Source organism: Brachyistius frenatus, unplaced genomic scaffold (assembly GCF_029030835.1).
Source record: "Brachyistius frenatus isolate BFR_SWC_R1_liver_20210118 unplaced genomic scaffold, ASM2903083v1 Contig_74, whole genome shotgun sequence".
In the NCBI taxonomy this organism is placed as follows: Eukaryota; Metazoa; Chordata; class Actinopteri; family Embiotocidae; genus Brachyistius; species Brachyistius frenatus.
The window spans coordinates 869830-890393 of NW_027210673.1; the positions used below are offsets into that span (position 1 = coordinate 869830).

The 20564-nt window shown below is 39.8% G+C and overlaps 2 protein-coding genes across 2 annotated transcripts; both read left to right on the plus strand.

The window, feature by feature from the left end:
• The first annotated feature begins 821 nt into the window (after positions 1–821).
• On the plus strand, positions 822–3609 carry arpp19b (cAMP-regulated phosphoprotein 19b). Its single transcript, XM_069708189.1, has 3 exons — positions 822–974; positions 1513–1635; positions 1727–3609. Exons 1-3 carry the CDS (start codon positions 930–932, stop codon positions 1895–1897), a joined length of 339 nt encoding a protein of 112 aa, XP_069564290.1. The 5' UTR covers positions 822–929; the 3' UTR covers positions 1898–3609.
• A 441-nt stretch (positions 3610–4050) lies between these two features.
• Positions 4051–19831, plus strand: LOC138626509 (unconventional myosin-Va-like). The gene is made up of 40 exons (XM_069708190.1): positions 4051–4177; positions 4559–4669; positions 5275–5446; positions 5738–5882; positions 6013–6169; positions 6255–6398; positions 6765–6846; positions 6949–7056; positions 7188–7294; positions 7448–7713; positions 7794–7875; positions 7964–8104; positions 8272–8397; positions 8896–8979; positions 9291–9416; positions 9642–9739; positions 9845–9931; positions 10077–10185; positions 10283–10494; positions 10596–10752; positions 11364–11603; positions 11760–12008; positions 12651–12744; positions 12827–12969; positions 13249–13359; positions 14490–14624; positions 14706–14762; positions 14854–15081; positions 15221–15288; positions 15855–15929; positions 16012–16210; positions 16401–16494; positions 16615–16758; positions 16853–17007; positions 17103–17192; positions 17287–17437; positions 17526–17808; positions 18899–19073; positions 19152–19232; positions 19312–19831. The coding sequence occupies exons 1-40, from the start codon at positions 4151–4153 to the stop codon at positions 19462–19464; spliced, it is 5466 nt and encodes a 1821-aa protein (XP_069564291.1). The 5' UTR covers positions 4051–4150; the 3' UTR covers positions 19465–19831.
• Positions 19832–20564: the final 733 nt, after the last annotated feature.

The window sequence follows — 20564 nt, forward strand, 5'->3', positions numbered from 1 at the left end:
TACACAATAAGTGTCCATCATGACATCTGTCACTCATTCAACCACCAGTAGTTGATAAAAGTCACACATTGAAACTCACTTCAAACTGCTTTACTCACGTGTCCATACTGCCACTTTTATGGGAGGTACAAATATAATAAAACTATCTGTTTTAAGTAAATGAATAACGTGTCTCTTTTTCACTACAAATGTTTTAATCAATGTGAAAAGTTAAGCTTATTCACATTTATGGCAGCAGATGGGAGAATTTAATGTTGCCAGATAAATTAATCATGCCATTGGCCCAAGCAGCGTTTAAAAACAAGTCCTATGAACTAATTTGGTAAAAGATTTAGATCAGATTGAATTCTTCTGATGAGGCAATTACAAATCAAGAGAATGTTTCAGATAAGAAATCTGAAATTAAAAGCGTGGAGCTGTACGCCAAAGCTGCTATTTTGGTTCTGTTTTTAGGTTAGGTTAGGTAGTTACTTTATTAATCCCCAAGGGGAAATTTTTTTCGCTACAGCAGCATACACATAATAGAATAATAAAAAGCAATAAAATAGCAGTAAAAAAAAAATAAAAAAGTGGTTTGTCATGCACAATATATATGACGTGTAAGATAAATACACGTACATATTTATAGTTTTGTTGTGAGGCACACACTACTGTACATTACACATGTACGTATGTTGGAAATTATTTTTTATATAGTATTGCTTGATCAGGAAAAACAACCCAACGTTGTTGTTGTTAGTCGGCTCGATGTGATCGACGATCTTCTGGTCTCGGTGTCGCTCCGATCTGCGTCTCTGGCATCGACTCTCCGGACTGTTGCTGGACAGGTTGACTGACAGGCTGCTGCCCCTCGCCCGCCTGTTCCTACCTTTTCATCCTCCGGAGGAGCTGCGTGTAAACGGCTACAGCCACGGTTGAGCGAGCGGAAAATGTCCGAGGAAGTTGAAGCGACGAGGGCGTCGGAAGAGCAGCAGGTACGTTTTTTTTTTTTTTTTTTTTAAACAACGAGCTGCACATTTTAACTCGCGATCAAAAAAAAAAAAAGAAGCTACTTCGCTCGCGCTGCTAGCACGGAGCTAGTTAGCTGGGAGCTAATCGCGACTGAGGTCCTCAACGGTGCTACCGCGAAGTGATTAGCTCATTTATCACCTGCGTTTGTCGGTCGAAGCAAATCCGTGTTTTTGTGCGGCCACCGAGCAGGTTGACAAAATCAATTTGTAATCGATAGATTAGCCGACGTTGATTTAAAACTGAAGCGAGTCGTGCTAAGTTAAGCGACAGGATTGATGCTAGTGCAAACACCGGCTGGAGTTTCCTCTCGTGGCGCCGTCGTGATTATTTTATAATAAATAGAAACCACGCTGCTGCCGAAGATATTCTTCACGAATCATTTTCGTATGAATTCCTAAAGAAACGTCATTGTGTGTGTGTGTGTGTGTGTGTGTGTGTGTGTGTACCAATCAAATGAGCCGACTGTAGGATCGCCATCCAAACATTGTGCTGTTTCAACAGGAAATGGAGGACAAAGTCATCAGCCCGGAGAAAGCAGAGGAGGCGAAACTGAAGGCCAGGTATCCTAACCTGGGAGCCAAGCCGGGGGGCTCAGACTTTCTCAGGAAAAGACTTCAGAAGGGGGTTCGTTTCAGACCTACACCTTCGGTACGCTCCTCATTCAAACAACACCTGCCTCACAGTGGTCTCACTTTGTGTCTTCTTGTCTGTCCAGCCGAAGTACTTCGACTCCGGCGATTACAACATGGCGAAGGCGAAGATGAAGAACAAACAGTTGCCGTCGGCTCCGACAGAGAAGACTGAGATCACGGGGGGACACATCCCGACACCTCAGGACCTGCCTCAAAGAAAGAGCTCCATCGTGGCCAGCAAACTGGCTGGTTGATGGTTTTAAGTTTACTGTTTTGCTCCCATTCCAGCACCGACGTCGTACCTACCTGCTGTTTACGTTTTTCTTTATTTCTCTCCTTTTGTATGTATTCTCTAAGAACGAGTTGTGTACCAAGCCAAATACTTGAGAACAATTGGCAACCGTCAGGCACTTAAATGTCAGAGATAAATCCAGCAGAGTAGTGACTGAAAATATTTCTCAAGATATTAAAAAAAAAGAAAAAAAGACTGAACACTTGTTGATTTCTCAACATGATGTCACACTAGTAAATATGAATGGATGTTAATGCTTCTTTTCACAGAACATTTTCACTCTTAAGGATGCATGCCTCCATAGAAATTGTCTAACAGCAGTTGAGCAGAAGTTCTGTTTTCATTACCGCAAAGGAATATTTTTCCTCTGACACTGATAATTGACGCAAAGATATTTTGGACTGTATACAGAGAAAATATTGTTGCTGTCATTGATGTGTGTGTGTGTAAGTGTAATGTAGAGACATACCATTTCTTTTGAAACAGTTCACCTGCTCATATGGAGGCATGTCTGTTTAAATAGTGTAAAGTGAAGTAATCCTACTTTCTTTCTAATCTTTCATGTGTGATGCTGTTTGATTCTGTGTTTTCCAAGTAATGAAGACCAGATGACACCTGCGTTGTAGCCAGCTTTGTTTAACTCGTTAGTAACATTGGTTTGCAATGACTTGCTGCTGGTTTCCATCTCATCCTGACCTCTAAAATGGCCTTAAAAGTAACGTACCGTTGTTCCTCTTGAGCAATATTTGCTCCCTCAGTGAGAATCCTAGTTATAAATCTTGCCTGAAATGTCTTTCACTGTCTGACTGGAAACACTTACGATTTTATGGAAAGAAACTCCCATGACGAGTATGGAGTGTGCATGTGCATTTAACTGTGCAGTCACACTGTGCCATTTGTTTTGTAAATAAAATAGTTTTGCATAATATCTTACACTTAATCAATTGAATGACTTCTTGCCTTTATTTTTTACAATGATATGTTGCTTGCAAAACTGCAATGCATGAAACCCTTAGGAAAACAAGTGTGCCTTGTTGGTGTGTTTTTATAATGTATCCGCCAATATTAGATTTTCATATGGACATCTTCCTGTTGTTGCTTAGACATACTATCCTCTGAAGCTAATGCAGCTTTTTTATGAAGGTATAGAAATAAGACGAGTAACATGTGTAGCATGCCCTTGTTAATCATACTATGTAAATTACTCCTCGAAATTTTATTCTGGAGGTACAATTACTCCATATACTGGTATGAACAGGAGTCTCGGCTCTTAATTTTACACAATATGGTGAAATTTATAATCTTGCATGTAAGGCTGTACATGAAGCACAGAAGGAAGTTCTCAAGGCTCAGTACTTCAAAAATGCTGTCTACCTAATACAATACTTTAGCACCGCCACAGCCAGGGGGAATAGGAAAGAGGAGGGTAATTTTAGTGAGTTAGTATTTCAAACTAAAAAAGAAAATAGCAAACCACTATTAAATTGTAGCACTCATGATAATCAGTCTGTAATTAAAGGTTAAAAGAAAATGGAAACTGAAGAAAAAATTGTATATTGAAGAGAAAGTAAAAAGGAAATATTTATCCTCAACTATGAAATCCAGAATTTCTAACTAAACCAAGACTCATCTGATTGATTCCAGAGGAATGTAATAAACATAAAATTGTTTTTATCTTTTGTGTGGTTCCATTTTCTGATAAAGCTATCTCGGTAGAGCTTCCTCAGCTACAGTCCTGGTTATCAACAAGTCCCAAATGTTTGCAGATAAAATTACTCTCACCAATTGGTGAAATCATAATTAGAAAAGCGTGATCAACTGTGAGACTGTGAAAGCACCCCAGGAACAATCTTCTTATACTTTTAATTTAAAGCTAGCTGGGCAGTGTGGTGCATTAATAAAACAAAACAAAAAACACCGATTCTGTATCCTTGCAGTAATGGTGACTCCACCGCCTCCTCTTCAGGTGGGTGTAGTTGACGTCATCGGGTTGACCGCTAGGGGGCACGCAAGACGCACGAGAGCAGAACGTGTCCGGGCACGGCAGCAGCAGTTGGATCCTCCGGGCTGAGCGCACACGTCGCAGGAGGAGCTCCGGAAACTTCACGGTTTTTTTCCTTCCCTCTCTGGGACTCAGTAAAATGTTCCACGCTTCTTTCTGCGGGTTAGAGGACGTTTCTCAAGGTTCACTGAGGTTGAACTGAAGTTGAAAGACATGGCAGCCTCGGAGCTTTACTCCAAGGTAAGGTGACATCAGGCTGACTGGGTTGTTCAGTTTATTTAACGGTTCTTCTCCAACGTTCATTAGTTAACTTCGAGCTGAGTTGATTAAAAGTCAAGAGTGGTGATTTACTCCCGTCAGTTTCACATGTTTACTGAACAGCTTTTTTTTTTTTTTTTTTTAGCTCTTTAAAGCCTTCTTTTTCTTCTTTCAATCTTGCACTTCAAATATTTCATCCATATTTTACGCACGGCTGCTGTCTCGCCGACTTCAAAATCGCTCTCCTGCCATTTTCCTTCGGTACATGTCACTGCTGTGGTTTTGTACGGGACTGTGTTACTGTCAGTGCAGTGGTTGAGTGGCTCTGACCCGGTTTCCCCCCCCCCTCTCTCTATCCATCAGTATGCCCGTGTATGGCTGCCAGATGCGGCAGAAGTGTGGAAGTCAGCAGAGCTCATCAAAGACTTCACTCCCGGCGACCTGACGCTGTCCCTGGAGCTGGAGGATGGCACGGTGAGACCGTCAAAAGCCGCAGACTCTCCGGACACAGAGGAGGATGAGGCACTGAGACGGAATTTGGATGTGTGATAATCTGTCAGAGAGCCGTGCACACGTTTCTTCTGCAAAAACAAAACGAAACGAGTCTTATAACTTTCAATGTGCTGTGAGAGATTGTGTTGTTCAATAAATGCACATACAGTCTCAGGAAATACCTTGTGTGTCTGTTTGCACGAGCAAAAACTTAAAATAGAAGTGTTGGTACTGGTTTTAAAAAAGGAGGCTGAACACGGTGTGGTTTAAAGGTTTTCTGTTCCTGTTGCAGCAACCTGCAGCTGTTATGTCGAGTTAGGGCTTGCACATCAGGTATGGAAATAAGGCCAGTGTTATCCTGAGTGAACATGAACAGAACAAGAATACTGTTCGCTTGTTAGCTCAAAGAGAGATAGAACTGAAGCTAATATTTCTAAATTTCAACCATCATTTAAAAAAAAAACTTGTATGTCTTTTTTCCACTGGTTGTCCTCTCAGTTTATGCAGTTTTTCCTCTAAAATGGTAACAACTTGCTGTTTTTAGACTGTATGTACACACTCAAAGTTTCCTTTGTATCTCTTTCCAGAAAATTGAACACAAAATAGACCCCAAAACCAACAACCTGCTGCCACTACGAAACCCAAATATCCTGGTGGGAGAAAATGACCTCACAGCTCTCAGCTACCTCCATGAGCCGGCAGTGCTACACAACCTTAAAGTGCGCTTTATCGACTCCAAGTTGATTTACACCTACTGTGGTAATGAGCTTCATCTCCTTTGACTCACACTGTCACTGTCATCATAGACTTTGGAGCCCTGCTCACTGTACGCTCTGACATAATCACCTGTACATTATGCTGATTATTTTGCTGGAGGCTGTTTTTTTTTTTTTTAAAGGAACACAACATTGAACTGTACTAAATGACTTTGTGATGAATAACACATCCTGAACGACTACATTCAGCCTTCCCTGTTCATTAATTTGTCAGATAACCAACTATTAGGGTCTAATAAGTGTAACTGGGAATTTTTCTCCTTGTGGAATTTAGGAATTGTCCTGGTCGCGATCAATCCTTATGAAAGCCTGCCTATCTATGAAGCTGACATCATTAATGCCTACAGTGGGCAAAACATGGGCGACATGGACCCCCACATCTTTGCAGTAGCAGAGGAAGCATACAAACAGATGGCAAGGTTGTTACACCTCCAAATGCATTTCACTTCACATTTTAAAGCAAGTAAAATGTAAATATCCTTTTGTGCTGATATTTAAAAATGTGTTTTACTTGATATTTGGTTAACATGGCATCACGTTCTCATGCAGAGATGGAAGAAATCAGTCCATCATAGTGAGTGGTGAGTCTGGAGCTGGCAAAACCGTCTCCGCTAAGTATGCTATGCGATACTTTGCCACGGTCAGCTGCTCCTCTAGTGAAACCAATGTTGAGGAGCGAGTTCTTGCATCCAGTCCCATCATGGAGGTAACTTTTACCACTGCTGAAAAGTAAAACAAAAAGTATGAAATGAAAAAGGTTTCTGAGAGATCTGTGTGTACACTTTCTTTAGGCTCTCGGGAATGCCAAGACGACAAGGAATGACAACAGCAGTCGCTTTGGGAAGTACATTGAGATTGGGTTTGACAAGAAGCACTGTATAATAGGAGCCAACATGAGAACGTACTTACTGGAAAAGTCCAGAGTTGTGTTTCAGGTAATTTTCATTTGTATGGATTTTACATGCATGCCTTGAGGTGACTGGCTCCAGTGTTTTCTTGTGGTCTTACTGCTCTTTCCGTCTTCTGCGTTTCTCCTCACATTTCATTGATTTAAAACACTCTTATGGTAATGTTACATTTACCATGGGTATCTTAGCAGTTCTGAAAAAAAAACACAAGCAGCATACAGTGTAGCCTATTTGGCCCTCGTGTCAGAGAGATGGCAATATATTGGGTTAAATATCAGTCAGCTATTTATAGGCCCTGATTTAGCAATGTGAGTTCAATGCGTGCAGTTTTACTGAATGGATTTTCAGTATTTCTCCTAGTTACCATTTCACATCTGTTTTCTCTTCTTTTAGGCCCACGGAGAAAGGAACTACCATATATTCTACCAGTTGTGTGCCTCTTCACATTTACCAGAGTTCAAAGCCTTCAAGTTGGGTATGTGAGTCTCTTAAATATTTGTTTTCCTTTCAGCGGGATTTACAAATTGTTAAAAAGATAATATCAGTTGTAATTATTTAAAAAGATTCCTGTTTGAAGGTTGCGCAGACGACTTCCACTTCACTAACCAGGGTCAGAGCCCGGTCATAGATGGAGTGGATGATGCCAAAGAGATGTTCAATACCAGGAGGGCTTTCACACTGTTAGGTAAGTGTTTGTTTCATTTCAGTAAAGTTTTCATATACATACATGCTCAGCAGACATTACTGTATACATATAAGGTTATTTAGATTGCCTAACATAAATGAATGCCATTTATTGTTTTGTTTTCATTTTAGGAATTGGTGAAAGTGACCAAATGGAAATTTACCAAATTGTGTCAGCTATTCTTCATCTTAGCAATGTGGAGGTGAAAGAGCAGTCAGCAGACAGATGCAACATCTCGGTAATGACCGTTTTCTCCTGGACACAACAAATAATTATTTTCAAGTATTTTGTCGTCTGCAGTTGACTTGCATATCATTTTATGGCTGAATGTTACACTGAGGATGTGGAGGTCCGTACCCATAAAAGATCCTTTTTGTGAATGTATTTCCAGCCGGAAAATGTGCACCTGATGGTTTTCTGTGAGCTGATGGGGGTGCCTTATGAAGAAATGGCCCACTGGTTATGTCATAGGAAACTCCAGACGACCACAGAAACCTACGTTAAGTCTGTATCCAAAATGAATGCGGTCTATGGTCGAGATGCTCTTGCCAAAGACATTTATGCCAGACTCTTCAGCTGGATTGTGGGCAGTATTAACCATGCCTTGAAATCTGGAGTGAAACAACACTCATTCATTGGTGTGCTCGACATTTATGGGTATGTTTATGCTTCTTCCATTTATAATCAACAGAATGCAGTGTACACTGTTTTAATATAAAATATATATTTCTCTTCAGGTTTGAAACATTTGATGTCAACAGCTTTGAACAGTTTTGCATCAATTACGCCAATGAGAAGCTGCAACAGCAGTTCAACCTGGTATGTGTCTTTTTCTGCTCGGCATGGTCACTTTTTAAGTCAAATTATATAGTGCTTGTAAATCATTTTTAGCTACCACTCCCTTCAGCATGTCTTCAAACTGGAGCAAGAAGAGTACATGAAAGAGGAGATCCCTTGGACACTGATTGACTTCTACGACAACCAGCCGTGCATTAATCTCATTGAGGCAAAGCTGGGGGTCCTGGACCTTCTGGATGAGGAGTGCAAAGTAAAATGCCTTTTCTTTTTTTTTTTTTTTTTCTTTTTTTTCTTTTTTTTCTTTTTTTTTCACTAAAGGTCTATTGTGTTACTCTCTTGAACCTTCACCAAACCATGTTTGGAGGTTATGAGTAATGCCATGACTAACTGATGTGTCAGCTCTTCCTCTTTCCGTAGATGCCCAAAGGTTCTGACGACACATGGGCACAGAAGCTGTACAACACCCTCCTGAAGCAGAATGCTCACTTTGATAAACCCAGATTATCAAATAGAGCTTTCATCATCCACCATTTTGCTGACAAGGTGAAACACAATTGTGTGGCTCCTGCTGATGTGGTTAACATAGCTTACAGAAACAAGGCCTTGGGTTCAACATAAAAGGGCTGTGATGTCTTTGTGTGGTGTTTGTATGTTGTGTGTGTATCTGTATAGGGTTTGTTCAGGTCTTCAAGTATCTTTGAATGGTCCAAATGTGTTCAAGTTAGCTCAAATGGCAATTTTAAGTTCCTCGTCAGTGCCAATGTGTATATATGTTCGCCCTTTGATAGACTGGTGACTATTCCAGAGTATTAAGCAGTGTGTAAAATAGACAGATGGTTGGATGACTCAATCGAGAGCACTAAAACCAAGTGTGAAATGTAATTACTTGTCTCCAGAGTGAGAATTCTGTGCCTTTACCACAAATGTTTGATGATTCTGATTAATGGAACTGTACTAATCAGACTAGTTCAGCCTCTGGATGATTGTGATCTTTGCTCCTTTAGTCAAAGAACTCTGTGTGGCCTGGTCCTTTGTGCCTAGGTGGAGTACCAGTGTGAGGGCTTCCTGGAGAAAAATAAAGACACAGTGAATGAGGAGCAGATAAATGTGCTGAAAAAGAGCAAGGTAATGTGAAGTGTTTATTACGTACTCACCTCTAGTCATACCCCAAGTAGTCAGTCTTTGTGGAGGTAAAAGTAAGAACTGTATTGAGTGGAATTTTATGTTAGCACCTCCTCGACTGCCAAGAAACCACAAGTAAATATCTTTAGTAATTTGTGTGTTGTAAGTTTGTGGGCACACCCCCTTGAATTGTTCAGATATAACTATGGCAGGAAGTACACCCATTTCTGAATTTTAGGTTGATAACACCGCCATCTGCTGTTGAATGACAACTTTGTTTTGTCTAGCTGATCTCTAAAAAATGATCTTTTCAGTTGGATTTGCTGGTGAAGCTGTTCAGGGATGATGAGAAGGCAACAAGTTTGGCCAACAAACCTACCAGCACCATTGGAAGGACCGGGCCGACTCGGAGGGATAATAAGAAGACTGTTGGAGTGCAGGTGAGAGCATTACAAACAGACAACTTTACATTTGGTGGTGTGATCGATTGTTACACTTTTAAGTGTCATGAAAACCCAGAAGAAGATAAAAAGGAATATTATGTTCAATTTAATGGTTCCCTGAGCCGGTCAATGCAAAGTCTATGTCAAGTTCATTGCCTTTAATGATCTACATATCTATCAAAAAATGTTGATGTGACGATTTATTGTTCTCTTTTTGTTCAGTTTCGACAGTCTCTGCATTTGCTGATGGACACACTAAATGCTACAACTCCTCATTACGTACGCTGCATCAAACCAAATGACATTAAAGCTCCATTCATGTGAGAAACATTTTTCTGTTTCATGTATTTATCTTCAACAAGTACAGGTGAAAGAGCTGTACACTCATTTTTGTAACCGGCATTTTCATGTTGTCCTACATAAAGGTTGGACCCTGTGAGGGCCGTGCAGCAGCTTCGAGCATGTGGCATCCTCGAAACAATCAGGATCTCAGCAGCAGGCTTCCCATCGAGGTAGCATATCAATATCAGCATTTAGTACAGAGCGCACGGCCCCTGAGCCGTTGTCAATGTATATGTTTAATCATTTTTAAACTTGTAGAAAAATATATTTGCAACTTGTGTTACACGAGTTATGAATATTATGTAAATATTGCAGATGGACCTACCAGGAATTCTTTAGTCGTTACCGGGTCCTCATGAAGCAAAAGGATGCACTTCCTGATAGAAAACAGACCTGCAAAAATCTCCTGGAAAAACTCATAAAGGTATCTCGGAATTGTATAAATGCATTCCCACAATGTTAATAACAAAATAGATGTAAGACATTACATATCCTCTCTGTGTTTTGTGTTTTGTTCCTAGGATCAGGAGAAGTACCAGTTTGGTAAAAACAAGATCTTCTTCAGGGCCGGCCAGGTGGCGTACTTGGAGAAGCTGCGTTCAGACAAACTGCGTCTCGCTTGCGTTCGCATCCAGAAGACAATCCGCTGCTGGCTGGCCCGCAAAAAGTATCTGAGGATGAGAGGAGCTGCCATCACCATTCAGAAACACGTGCGTGGTCACCAGGCACGCTGGTGAGTGGAGTTGATGAACAATAGAAAATACGTTTTGAAGCATTAGAAAATATCTCGAGCATATGTCGTACTTTTTTTTTTTTTTTTTTTTCTTTTCTTAGCTATGTCAAGTTTCTGTGGCAAACCAGAGCAGCTGTTGTCATTCAGCGCAACATGCGAATGTGGGCGAGTAGGAGTCGTTACCTGCGGCAACGCTCTGCAGCGGTTACTATTCAGTGCTTCTGGAGGGCCTCCATGGCTAGAAAGCAGTACTATAAGGTAATATGTAGCCTTATAACTTGTGCTTGATAAAAATTGGACCTTTAGAAATGAAACAAGTTATAATTCCACACTTAGATCTCTTTTACTATATTTTCTTCTTATTAACATACTTCTTGAAGGTCTTAGAGTTTAAAAGGGTTTAAGAGGAACTTTATTGTTAAATGTTACAATACACATGATTGGATTTAATGAATGCTACAAAACAAAAAAACTGTAATTAGTGCCTCTTGAACATAGTGTGGGAAAGTTTCTTGGCCAAAGGAAGAGCAGAAGTGTCAGGTTCTAGGAGTGACATTGTTGAAGTAGTGAAGACGAATATAGAGTATCCCACACTTGTTATAAGACAGACGCTATTTACTTAATCTGTGAGTGGTCATAAGGTTTTGAGTCATTGTTTTTTAGTCCAAGAAATAAAGTGGCACACATTTAAAATGTTTACATTTGGCATCAGGTTTGTAACACTCAGACACACATTGTCAATGCAGTTCATTTTTTAGAAAGGGTTCAGCACTTTCTCTGTTGATTTATTTGTATTATCAAGTTTTACAAAGAAATTCTTGTCATTACCATTTCACTATCAAACCTGACATTATAAACTGTTTTCACAGCTGATGTTTGAGCAAAAGGCAGGGGTCATCCAGAAGTGGGTGAGAGGCTGGCTAGCTAGGCAACATTACAGACGCATGCTGGCAGCCATCATCCTGCTGCAGAGCTGTGTGCGTCGCATGAGGGCCAGGAAGCAATTAAAGAAGCTGAAAGTGGAGGCACGCTCTGTGGAGCGCTTCAAGAAGCTCAACGTCGGCATGGAGAACAAGATCATGCAGTTACAGCACAAGATCAACGAGCAGGTGAGCAGTGAGCCAGTATGGATAGATAGTTTTGTATGTGGTAGTTAGTCATTCAAGAATCCATCATAACAAGAAATGGTGCTGAAGAAAGATGAGGTCAGTGGGGGTTGTCATATCACATGCACGGCATGTGTGTGTGTGTGTTTCCCCCCGCAGCATAAAGAAAACAGAGAGCTCAGTGAGAAGCTGATCTCTGTGGTGAAGACCCAGTCTACGGAGAGAGAGAAACAGAACAGAGAGATCGAAAACCTACGTAGGTCGGAGCAGGAGGTCAGAGCCAAGGCAGAGACGCTTCCCTCGCTGCTGCAGCAGCTCTCATTCCTTCAGCACAAGCTGGAAAACACCTGCAGAGAGAAAGAAGACCTGGAAGAGCAGACAAAGATCTACAGAGAGCAGACACAACAGGTAGGTGTATCCCAAAGTCATTCAAGTTTGTCTAACTTTTAGTTCCTGGCAATTTGTCTGGACTGTAATGCCTATTATCTCGAATGGTAATGTGTGGGATTAATGACAAATAATTTTTTGAGTCAGCTTTAGTGACTTCTAGTTCATTCTGTTCTCATTCATACTTTTCATACTGTACTCCACAACATCCCAGACTATTCCCACAGCAGGCCTACAGCAGACTTTGTTCATGTTCCCCTGTTTAATCAATGTTTTTTTTTTTAAGTCTTTTAATACTTAAATTTGTATTTTCTGAAGTGGATTTTTGCTGTGTATTGTTATTTAAGTGTATTATTATTATATTGTATATTAAGCTGTACTCCTAGCTGTAATCATGGGAAAATAATCTTGCTCTCCCAAAATGTTGAAGAAAGCTTGGTGCAGTTCTTTTAGGTTTCTACAAATCAGCCATGATGGACAGTGATAGTGTGGATTTGGCTGCTTTTGACTTACAAATGATCAGAATGAAGTACAAAATAGAAACTTGTAGATTTTGCCCTTTGAGCATTTTACGGTGATTTTGCTCTGGTGGTTTGTTTCTAAAGTCTGAAAAGCCATAATCAATAGAAGGAATTAAAACACATGACTCTGCCCCCTCATCAGGTGCTGGATGAGCTTAATATGAAGAACAACTCGTTGAAGAGCAACATGGATGAACTTAACAAGCAAATCCTTGAACAAACCCAACAGCTGACAGGTATTGAACCTCAAACCTTCACAGTTGACTAATAATGACTAGATTTCAAATAAATTAATGAAACAGATCTGTTTTGATTCAGAGATTAAAACCAATGACGAGAACACCAAACAGCTGCAGAAGGACTTAACAGAAGAACGTTCTCGCTACCAAAGTCTGCTGAGTGAACACCTGCATCTGGAGGAGCGCCAAAGAGACCTGATGGAGGAGATAAATCTCAGCAATGTGAGGAACCTTATTTTTGCTTCACTTTGTCTTCAATTGACAGCATGAGTGGATTTGATAGATTTAAAGAACATCACAAACCACATTCACTTAAATGAAGAGGTTTTTACACAATCGTATTGGCTTACAGAACATGATGAAACCGGTTACCAATACCAAGAAGAAGTTCAAGTGTTACCAGCATATTAGTATTCAGAGTATCTATGAAATAGACAGAACAGGTTTACACTCAATGACTTTTTCCTTCTATGACATGTTTTCTTTTCCGCTCCAAACCAGAGTTCAAGCAAAGATAGCCTCAAGCGGACAGACTCCAACTACAGCAGTATCTCATCTGACTTTAGTCAGAGCGGTTCTACCGAGGATGAAGACAGCTCTATACAAACAGAGGTAATGTATAAAATACTCACTCGTTTATTCTCTGTATTGACAAAGTATAGCAACCGTGTGGTGCGGAATAAGACATTTTCAAGGTGGAAATATTGGTGTCATATTAAGCAGGTCGGTTGCAATGTTGACATCACACTATAAAATTATTACTATACGTTAGTACATAACAAGTTTGTGGTAACCAGATTTGAAAAATAACCTAAATTCACATAATTACTTTTGATGGTTTACTGTTGAGAAGAATCTATGGTTGCCTACATGAAACATTTCAATAGTGACACAATTTAAAGACAATGTTGGGAAAGTTACTTATGAAATATAATAAACTGAAAAATAAAGATAAATTTAAACTATTGTTTAAACCTCACAACAGAACTCAACACTGATTTTAATGTTTCATTCAAATGTTTTGATTTTAAAGCACAACCAGAAAAAAACCAAAACAAGTATTTAGATCACAACTGACTGCAGTGTAGAAGAAATGTTTCCATAACCTCAAAACAAGTCGACATGCTGAGTGATGATAGAACCATCAACATGGCTTGATACTGCTCACACTTCTTGAATGACGATTTTTAAATATCTCTTCGTCTTGTCCGACAACATGGCCAACTGTGTTGGTTCGGTTTCTCAGAGCGATGCACATTTAAGATTCAAACAAGAGAACCAATTACAAAAATCAGGGCTCAAAATATGAGAACATACCGCAAATGAATGGAGCTGGCCAAGATGTAGACAGAAGGCGGTCCTGAAGAAAGATGCAACGCAACAGAATACATGTAATAGTTTACATATGAGTTTTTTTTAACAATAACAAGATATTCAGACATAACTCTTTTGTAATTACAAACATTTTTAATGTTAACTGTAATTTAGTTACATATTTTTTCACAATAACTGTAATGAATAACATTCATCAATTGCAGTTTTATTACTCCACTCGGTTACGTGTAACTAGTTACTTCACTACACTGTTCACAGAGCACCTGCAGGGAATTGGATGTTCCTTCCTTGGAAAAAGCTTTGGGGAGATTTTGTTCTGGCCCTGTCTGTGTTATAATCCTATTAGTGCAGCATTGTAGTTCGTTTGTGAAGAGATTCATCCACCAATGCTGGCTGTTTTTTGTTAGGATGAGAGTCAGAATACATTGGACCTGCCAATCCTTCTGAAGCTCCAGAGGAGACTGACTGAACTGGAGCATGACAAACAGTCACTATGGCAGCAGCTGGATAAAAGAGAGGAAGTCCAACAAGAAAAGGCAAAAGTATGAATTGCCTCAAAATGAACAATTACTGAAAAACGTACTTACTGTTACTTACATCATGTCTATGTTTTTCTGTAAAAGGAGGTGGAGGAGCAGCGAACCGTTGGGAGAGCAGAACTGGATTTGGAGACATTGAAGGTGTGAATTGATATTTTGGGATTCAACATCACAAAAAAGTGGATGTTTGTGGATTTTTCTCAAGTTCATTTTTCTGAATGTCTCAATGCAGCGACAAGAACTGGAGTCTGAGAACAAGAAATTGAAGCAGGATCTAAATACACTGCGAAAGTCTCTGACCAATGAGAATAGTGATTTCGTACCTCCTGCCACTGGCTCGAAGTCCTACAACATTTTGCTGGACCAGCTCAATTCTTCCAATGAGGAACTAGAGATGCGAAAAGAGGAAGTGCTGCTCCTCCGGTCGCATATGGTCCGCCAAGAAGCTCTTAAACATAAGGTGAGAACTGGTATTATTATGATTTTATATCAGAATGATTTGTTATTCATTTTTACTACTTTGATAAAATAATGAGATACTGTATATGTAATTTTATATATTATTAAAAATATTGTGTTTTGTATGAACTGACCTCCAGGACTCTGCACTGGGAGAAGGTCTGAAATTAGATCTCACTGAAATTCCCTCATTTCAAGATGTTGACAGGTAAGATCATTTTCCTTTTGCTTAAATCCTGCATGCTAGCTGCAGGTCTTAATTCCACTATCATGGAAATATGACCATAGAAGTTCTTAAAAAGCATTAAATGTTTTCTACTGCCTGCTTTAGGCAGTAATGTTAGGGATATTTTTGTATGCGATTGCTGGCTGTCAGAGATATTAGTTAAAAGTGGGATTGTGAACTCAGGAGGCTCTTCAATTATTTCTGTTAAAGCACAAGTACATCCTTTAAAACTTTTAAAGATATATTAATGTTTCATTGGTTAATCCATTTCTCAATTTTATACTGTGTTGTCCCAGTCGGATTAATTTAGTTCATTATATCACATATGTTGTTGTAGTCTACTGCTGGAAAGTTCTGGAAAAATGTAATATAATGATAAATGACTCATTTCTCATGGTTTCCCATCAAGCTTATTTCACACATTGATATGTATGATCGTGTTTTATGTGGGTATTACAAGTATTAAATTGCATTAAAAAGTCTTAAATTTAACTGCGTGAACCAGAAACCTGCACGTGTCATCATTTTATGATGCTCCTCTTCCTCAGATCCGCTGACATCCACACACTGAATGAAGATGGAGAGCTGTGGCTGGCTTATGAAGGCTTGAAAGAGACCAATAGGTAATGAAGTCATATTCTGTACTCGGTTCATTCAAGCACGTTGAGGCTTTATACAACTGAAAGCTCTCCCTCCGTCCTGCAGACTGCTGGAGTACCAGATGCACCAGCAGGAACGTGTTCACAATGAGAAGTACAGGGAGCTGGTTGAGGAGCTGAACAAGTTGAAGAGTGTGAAGGAGCAGCAGCAGAAGCTGTTTTCTCAGAGCCTCCTCCTGCCTGAAGATGCCCGAATTGAGGCGAGCCTGAAGCTCGAGATCACACGGCTCACCAATGAGAACCTGGTGGGTTTGTTCACTGGCCGTCACACGACCCTCAAACTCTGTCTCATCGCCCTTCATCAGTTAGGATGTTATCGTTTCCATAATACAGAGCTCGGTCAAATGTACCTGGAACTGTATCTTACTATTATTCAAAAAAGTCCAACTTTTCTGCTATGAATGACTTTTTTAATTTGCTCTAACATACTTTTAGGAACTCATGGAGCAGCATGGAAAACAAGACAGAACAATACGAAAGTTTAAAAAACAACTTAAACTTTTCATGAAGAAAGTAGAAGATTTTGAAGGTAATCACGTGGAATTGACTGTTTGTACACGCACAAAATATACCCGTTTTCTTTTCCAGATAACATCAGCGAAGCATTAAACCTGTCATTGCTGATTTTGTGTGTGATTGCTTTGTTCAGTGAGCGCGCAGCAGAAGACTAGTGCCTCTGGGACGAAAGCTGCTGTCAGAGCCGTGAATATCACCCGCAAGGAGAAAGAGTACCAGGGCATGTTGGAGTACAAGGAGGGTGACGAGAACCGCCTGCTGAGGAATCTGGTCATCGGTCTGCCAAACAAATCATTTTCTCAACTGTTTTTAAGTTGTTTCCACACATGAACGATACAGTAGTTGAGTATTTCGCCGTGTAATCTTTTCAGATCTGAAGCCTCGGGGGGTAGCAGTCAGCTTCACTCCAGGGCTTCCGGCCTACATCATCTTCATGTGCCTACGATATGCAGACAACGTGAATGACGACCAGAGAGTCAGCAATCTGCTCAATTCAACCATCAGTAGCATCAAAGGGGTCATTAAGGTGCGTATATAACTTTGATCTACATAAAGATACTGAGTGATACATTTGTTTATTATTGATGATTATTCATATGAATTTTGACTGTCTTTCCGTAGAGGAGAGGAAATGATTTTGAAGTGGTGTCTTTCTGGCTGGCGAACACATGCCGGTTAATGCACTGTCTGAAGCAGTACAGTGGAGATGAGGTAAGTTTAAGAAAGTTCTGATACCAGTGTTGTCTACAGCTGCGCATGTCTCCGAGTTAACCCTGGATGTCTGTACAACCTCTCTGCACTGTAGGTCTTCACGATGCACAACACTGCGAAGCAGACTGAGCAGTGCTTGAGCAATTTTGAACTGTCAGAGTACCAGCAGGTTCTTGGTGATCTCGCCATCCAAATTTACCGTCAACTCATCAAATGTATGGACGGAATCCTGCAGCCCTTCATAGGTGAGGAGACATAATCTCGTCATACATAATAACGGACATCATGTTCTTGAAAGTCTGAAATCTCCCTCAAATTGTGTCTCACGTGTAGTGGCAAGCATGCTGGAGCACGAGACACTACAGGGTGTTTTAGGGTCCAAACCAACAGGCCTGAGGAAGAGAAGCACCACTTTCGCAGAGGAGGAGGCTGTTACCGTGGAGGTCCTCCTGCAACGTATGGACCTCTTCCACACCACCATGAGTCAGCACGGCATGGACTCAGAGCTCATCAAACAGGTGGTCAAGCAGCAGTTTTACATCATCTGTGCGGTCACACTCAACCACCTGCTGCTGCGGAAGGACATGTGCTGCTGGAGTAAAGGCCTGCAGATCAGGTACCGCAAGGAAAACACTTTCCATCACAGTGTGCTATTAAAATCAGATGGGAAGGAGAGTATGGATTGACATTTTTAGTCTCTGCTTACATTAAGAAACAATGCGATAGCTCTGATTCTTATTGGTCTGATTCATATTTAAAACATGCTGGCATTATCATCGGCCGGTCAGAATTTATAATTCCACACTGATTGGCATAATCAGAGTGCTATAATTACAACGAAGACCTCTAATCTTCTTTACTAAATTATATTGCATTAGTTTTACATTTAAACTATGGTTTTATTCTTAAGTTTCCCTTCTATGCAGAATTACATGATAAATTGCCCTTTTTAAGGAACTAAAAGGTTCCTTCAGCTCTTTGTTATCTGTTTTTCAACAGCAGTCCAAAGAACCATGAAGATTAGACAAATTAGTCTGCTGACGTATGTTCTTCTTCTTCAAAGTTTTAATGGTTGTTTATACATCCATTACCGTCGCCTAGACTGTACTGTGAAACAGTAGATTCTGCTGACATATGCGTACTGTGCGCCATCCAAAATAGACTTTGATGTTCGTCCGTCTGTTGTATGATTTTTTTCTTTAGTTTTGATGCTATTGAATAGATGTAAGATGCCATTGTTGTATGGCTGCACCATTACATCAAATATAAATATTATAACTATTTTAAGAATGATTTTTATACACATTTCTATTTTAACAAGAACATTTTAAACGCCTGAGACAAATAATGATGAAATCATGTGTTGCTTTAGTCTTCATGTCTTTTAGAATCTGAACTACCAAATGTGAGTTTGCAAATATATTAATTGTGGTATTAAATGTTTTAACGTCATGAAGGTAGAAGGATTTTCCTTTCATTTCAAACACACACACACACACACATATATATATATATATATATATATAATGTATATATATATATATATATATATATATATATTTATTTAAAAAAAATTCTTTCTTTTTTTTTTTTCTTATAGTTTGTTTTCGTTATTGTAGATGCACATAGCTGATAACAGGGTGGACCTAGCAAGGCGGTACCTACATCTAATCTGTATTGTTTCTCTAATTCCTGTGTGTCTTCAGGTACAACGTATGGCAGTTGGAGGAATGGCTGGCAGAGAGGGAGCTGACAGACTGCGGTGCAAAGGAGACTCTGGAGCCTCTGGTGCAGGCTGCACAGCTTCTACAGATGAAGAAGAAGACTGAAGCAGATGCACAGGCTATTTGCATCATGTGTACTGCCCTCACCAACACACAGGTAAAGGCTCAGCTTCCTACATCTGTACATGTCATGTTTTGCTAGTGCTCTGACCATTATTTGTTTCTTTCTTGGCAGATTGTTAAAGTATTGACCTTGTACACTCCAGTCATTGAGTTTGAGGAGCGAGTGCCAACCACTTTCATCACAACTATTAAAGTGAGTGAGGTTTTGTGCTTTTTGATTCTTAGTCTTATGTTTAGCGAGACTATTTATCAACTTTTCTGTGTCATTTTAGGACATTGTGAAAGACCGAGTCGAGTCATCCACCTTAATGATGGACGCCAAGAAAATCTTCTCTGTCACCCTCCCGTTCACACCCTCATGTGTGGCTCTGGAGACCATTCAGATCCCCACCAGCCTTAATCTGAGTTTTCTAACCCGCATCTAGTACAGTGACCTCTGACACTTGCACGCTGTTCTCTGACTTCTGTTTACAAAAACACCCAAGACTGTTTTTCAAAGTTTCTACCTGTAAGAATATTTTTATTATCAGCTTTTACTGCAAGACTCCAAAAAGCCAGGATAGCTCATTTTCATATATATATTTGTTTTTTAGTACTGCGCAGCCAAAGAAAAATAACTGAACAGAAAATATGACAAAATGTCTCCTAGAGTCCGTCTCTTTAATATCTAAACTCAAGTAAGTAAATGTAACATGAACAAGTGATGTGATGTTTCTGTTATTGGTTATATAAACGTATCCTGGAAACTATGAATTGCCGTGTCTCCATCGGACAAATCTTCATTAATGGATAATCATGGGCAATGTTAAAATGTTAGTGTGCATCTCGTTTAAATGTTTAAAAAAAAGAGTCTTGAGCATTAAAATTAGGAGCACTTTTTAATCTGTGCCTTTATATCTATATAACTACTAATATCAGCTTATGATGTTGATGTCAGGACACGGTGAAGGAACAGACAATAATTCAAGTACACTAATATGTATTTAAGTAGTTGTAACCAAGTTGTTGGTTATTATATATTACATATGATTTTTGTTCTGTTCTGAAGTGGGATCTGTAAACCAGCAGGTGGAGTCCCAGTGTTTCTCTCTTGACCCTGGTATACTGTGTTCGCTATAAAACTGCAGACCTCTACAAAACAAACAGAGATCCAAACACCTGTTTGGTGGGAAGAGCTGTAGACTTTGGAGTTGTATTAGACTTGATTCAGAAGACCGAAACGGCTCCATCTTTTGGGACTTTATTTGGAAATCTACATGTTCTGGACTGGAGTAACTAACGCCGGCCTTCTGGTCTCTGATATTTGGACCATATGTGCTCACGTTATGCCTCTATATCTAGTTTAAAATGCTTAATGTGTTAAAGGCCTAAAACATAAGAAATAATTCACTTCCCTTAGACTTTCTTGCACCCACAGGGGATGTGTTAATGTGTTTCCTTGTAAAAGTCATCCTGATGAACTCTCGCCTTCCAACAGTTTTCTGGGTTCATTGATACTAAGGTTAAGTTGCTATAAGGTGGTGAC

Bases quoted from the DNA above. Each gene is read 5' to 3' on its own strand.
- arpp19b (XM_069708189.1), top strand. From the start codon at position 930: ATGTCCGAGGAAGTTGAAGCGACGAGGGCGTCGGAAGAGCAGCAG. The intron at 975-1,512 runs GTACGTTTTTTT...CTGTTTCAACAG, and splicing joins GGGCGTCGGAAGAGCAGCAG to GAAATGGAGGACAAAGTCAT. The intron at 1,636-1,726 runs GTTCGTTTCAGA...TTGTCTGTCCAG, and splicing joins GGAAAAGACTTCAGAAGGGG to CCGAAGTACTTCGACTCCGG.
- LOC138626509 (XM_069708190.1), top strand. From the start codon at position 4,151: ATGGCAGCCTCGGAGCTTTACTCCAAG. The intron at 14,763-14,853 runs GTGTGAATTGAT...GTCTCAATGCAG, and splicing joins TGGATTTGGAGACATTGAAG to CGACAAGAACTGGAGTCTGA. The intron at 17,008-17,102 runs GTGCGTATATAA...GTCTTTCCGTAG, and splicing joins GCATCAAAGGGGTCATTAAG to AGGAGAGGAAATGATTTTGA.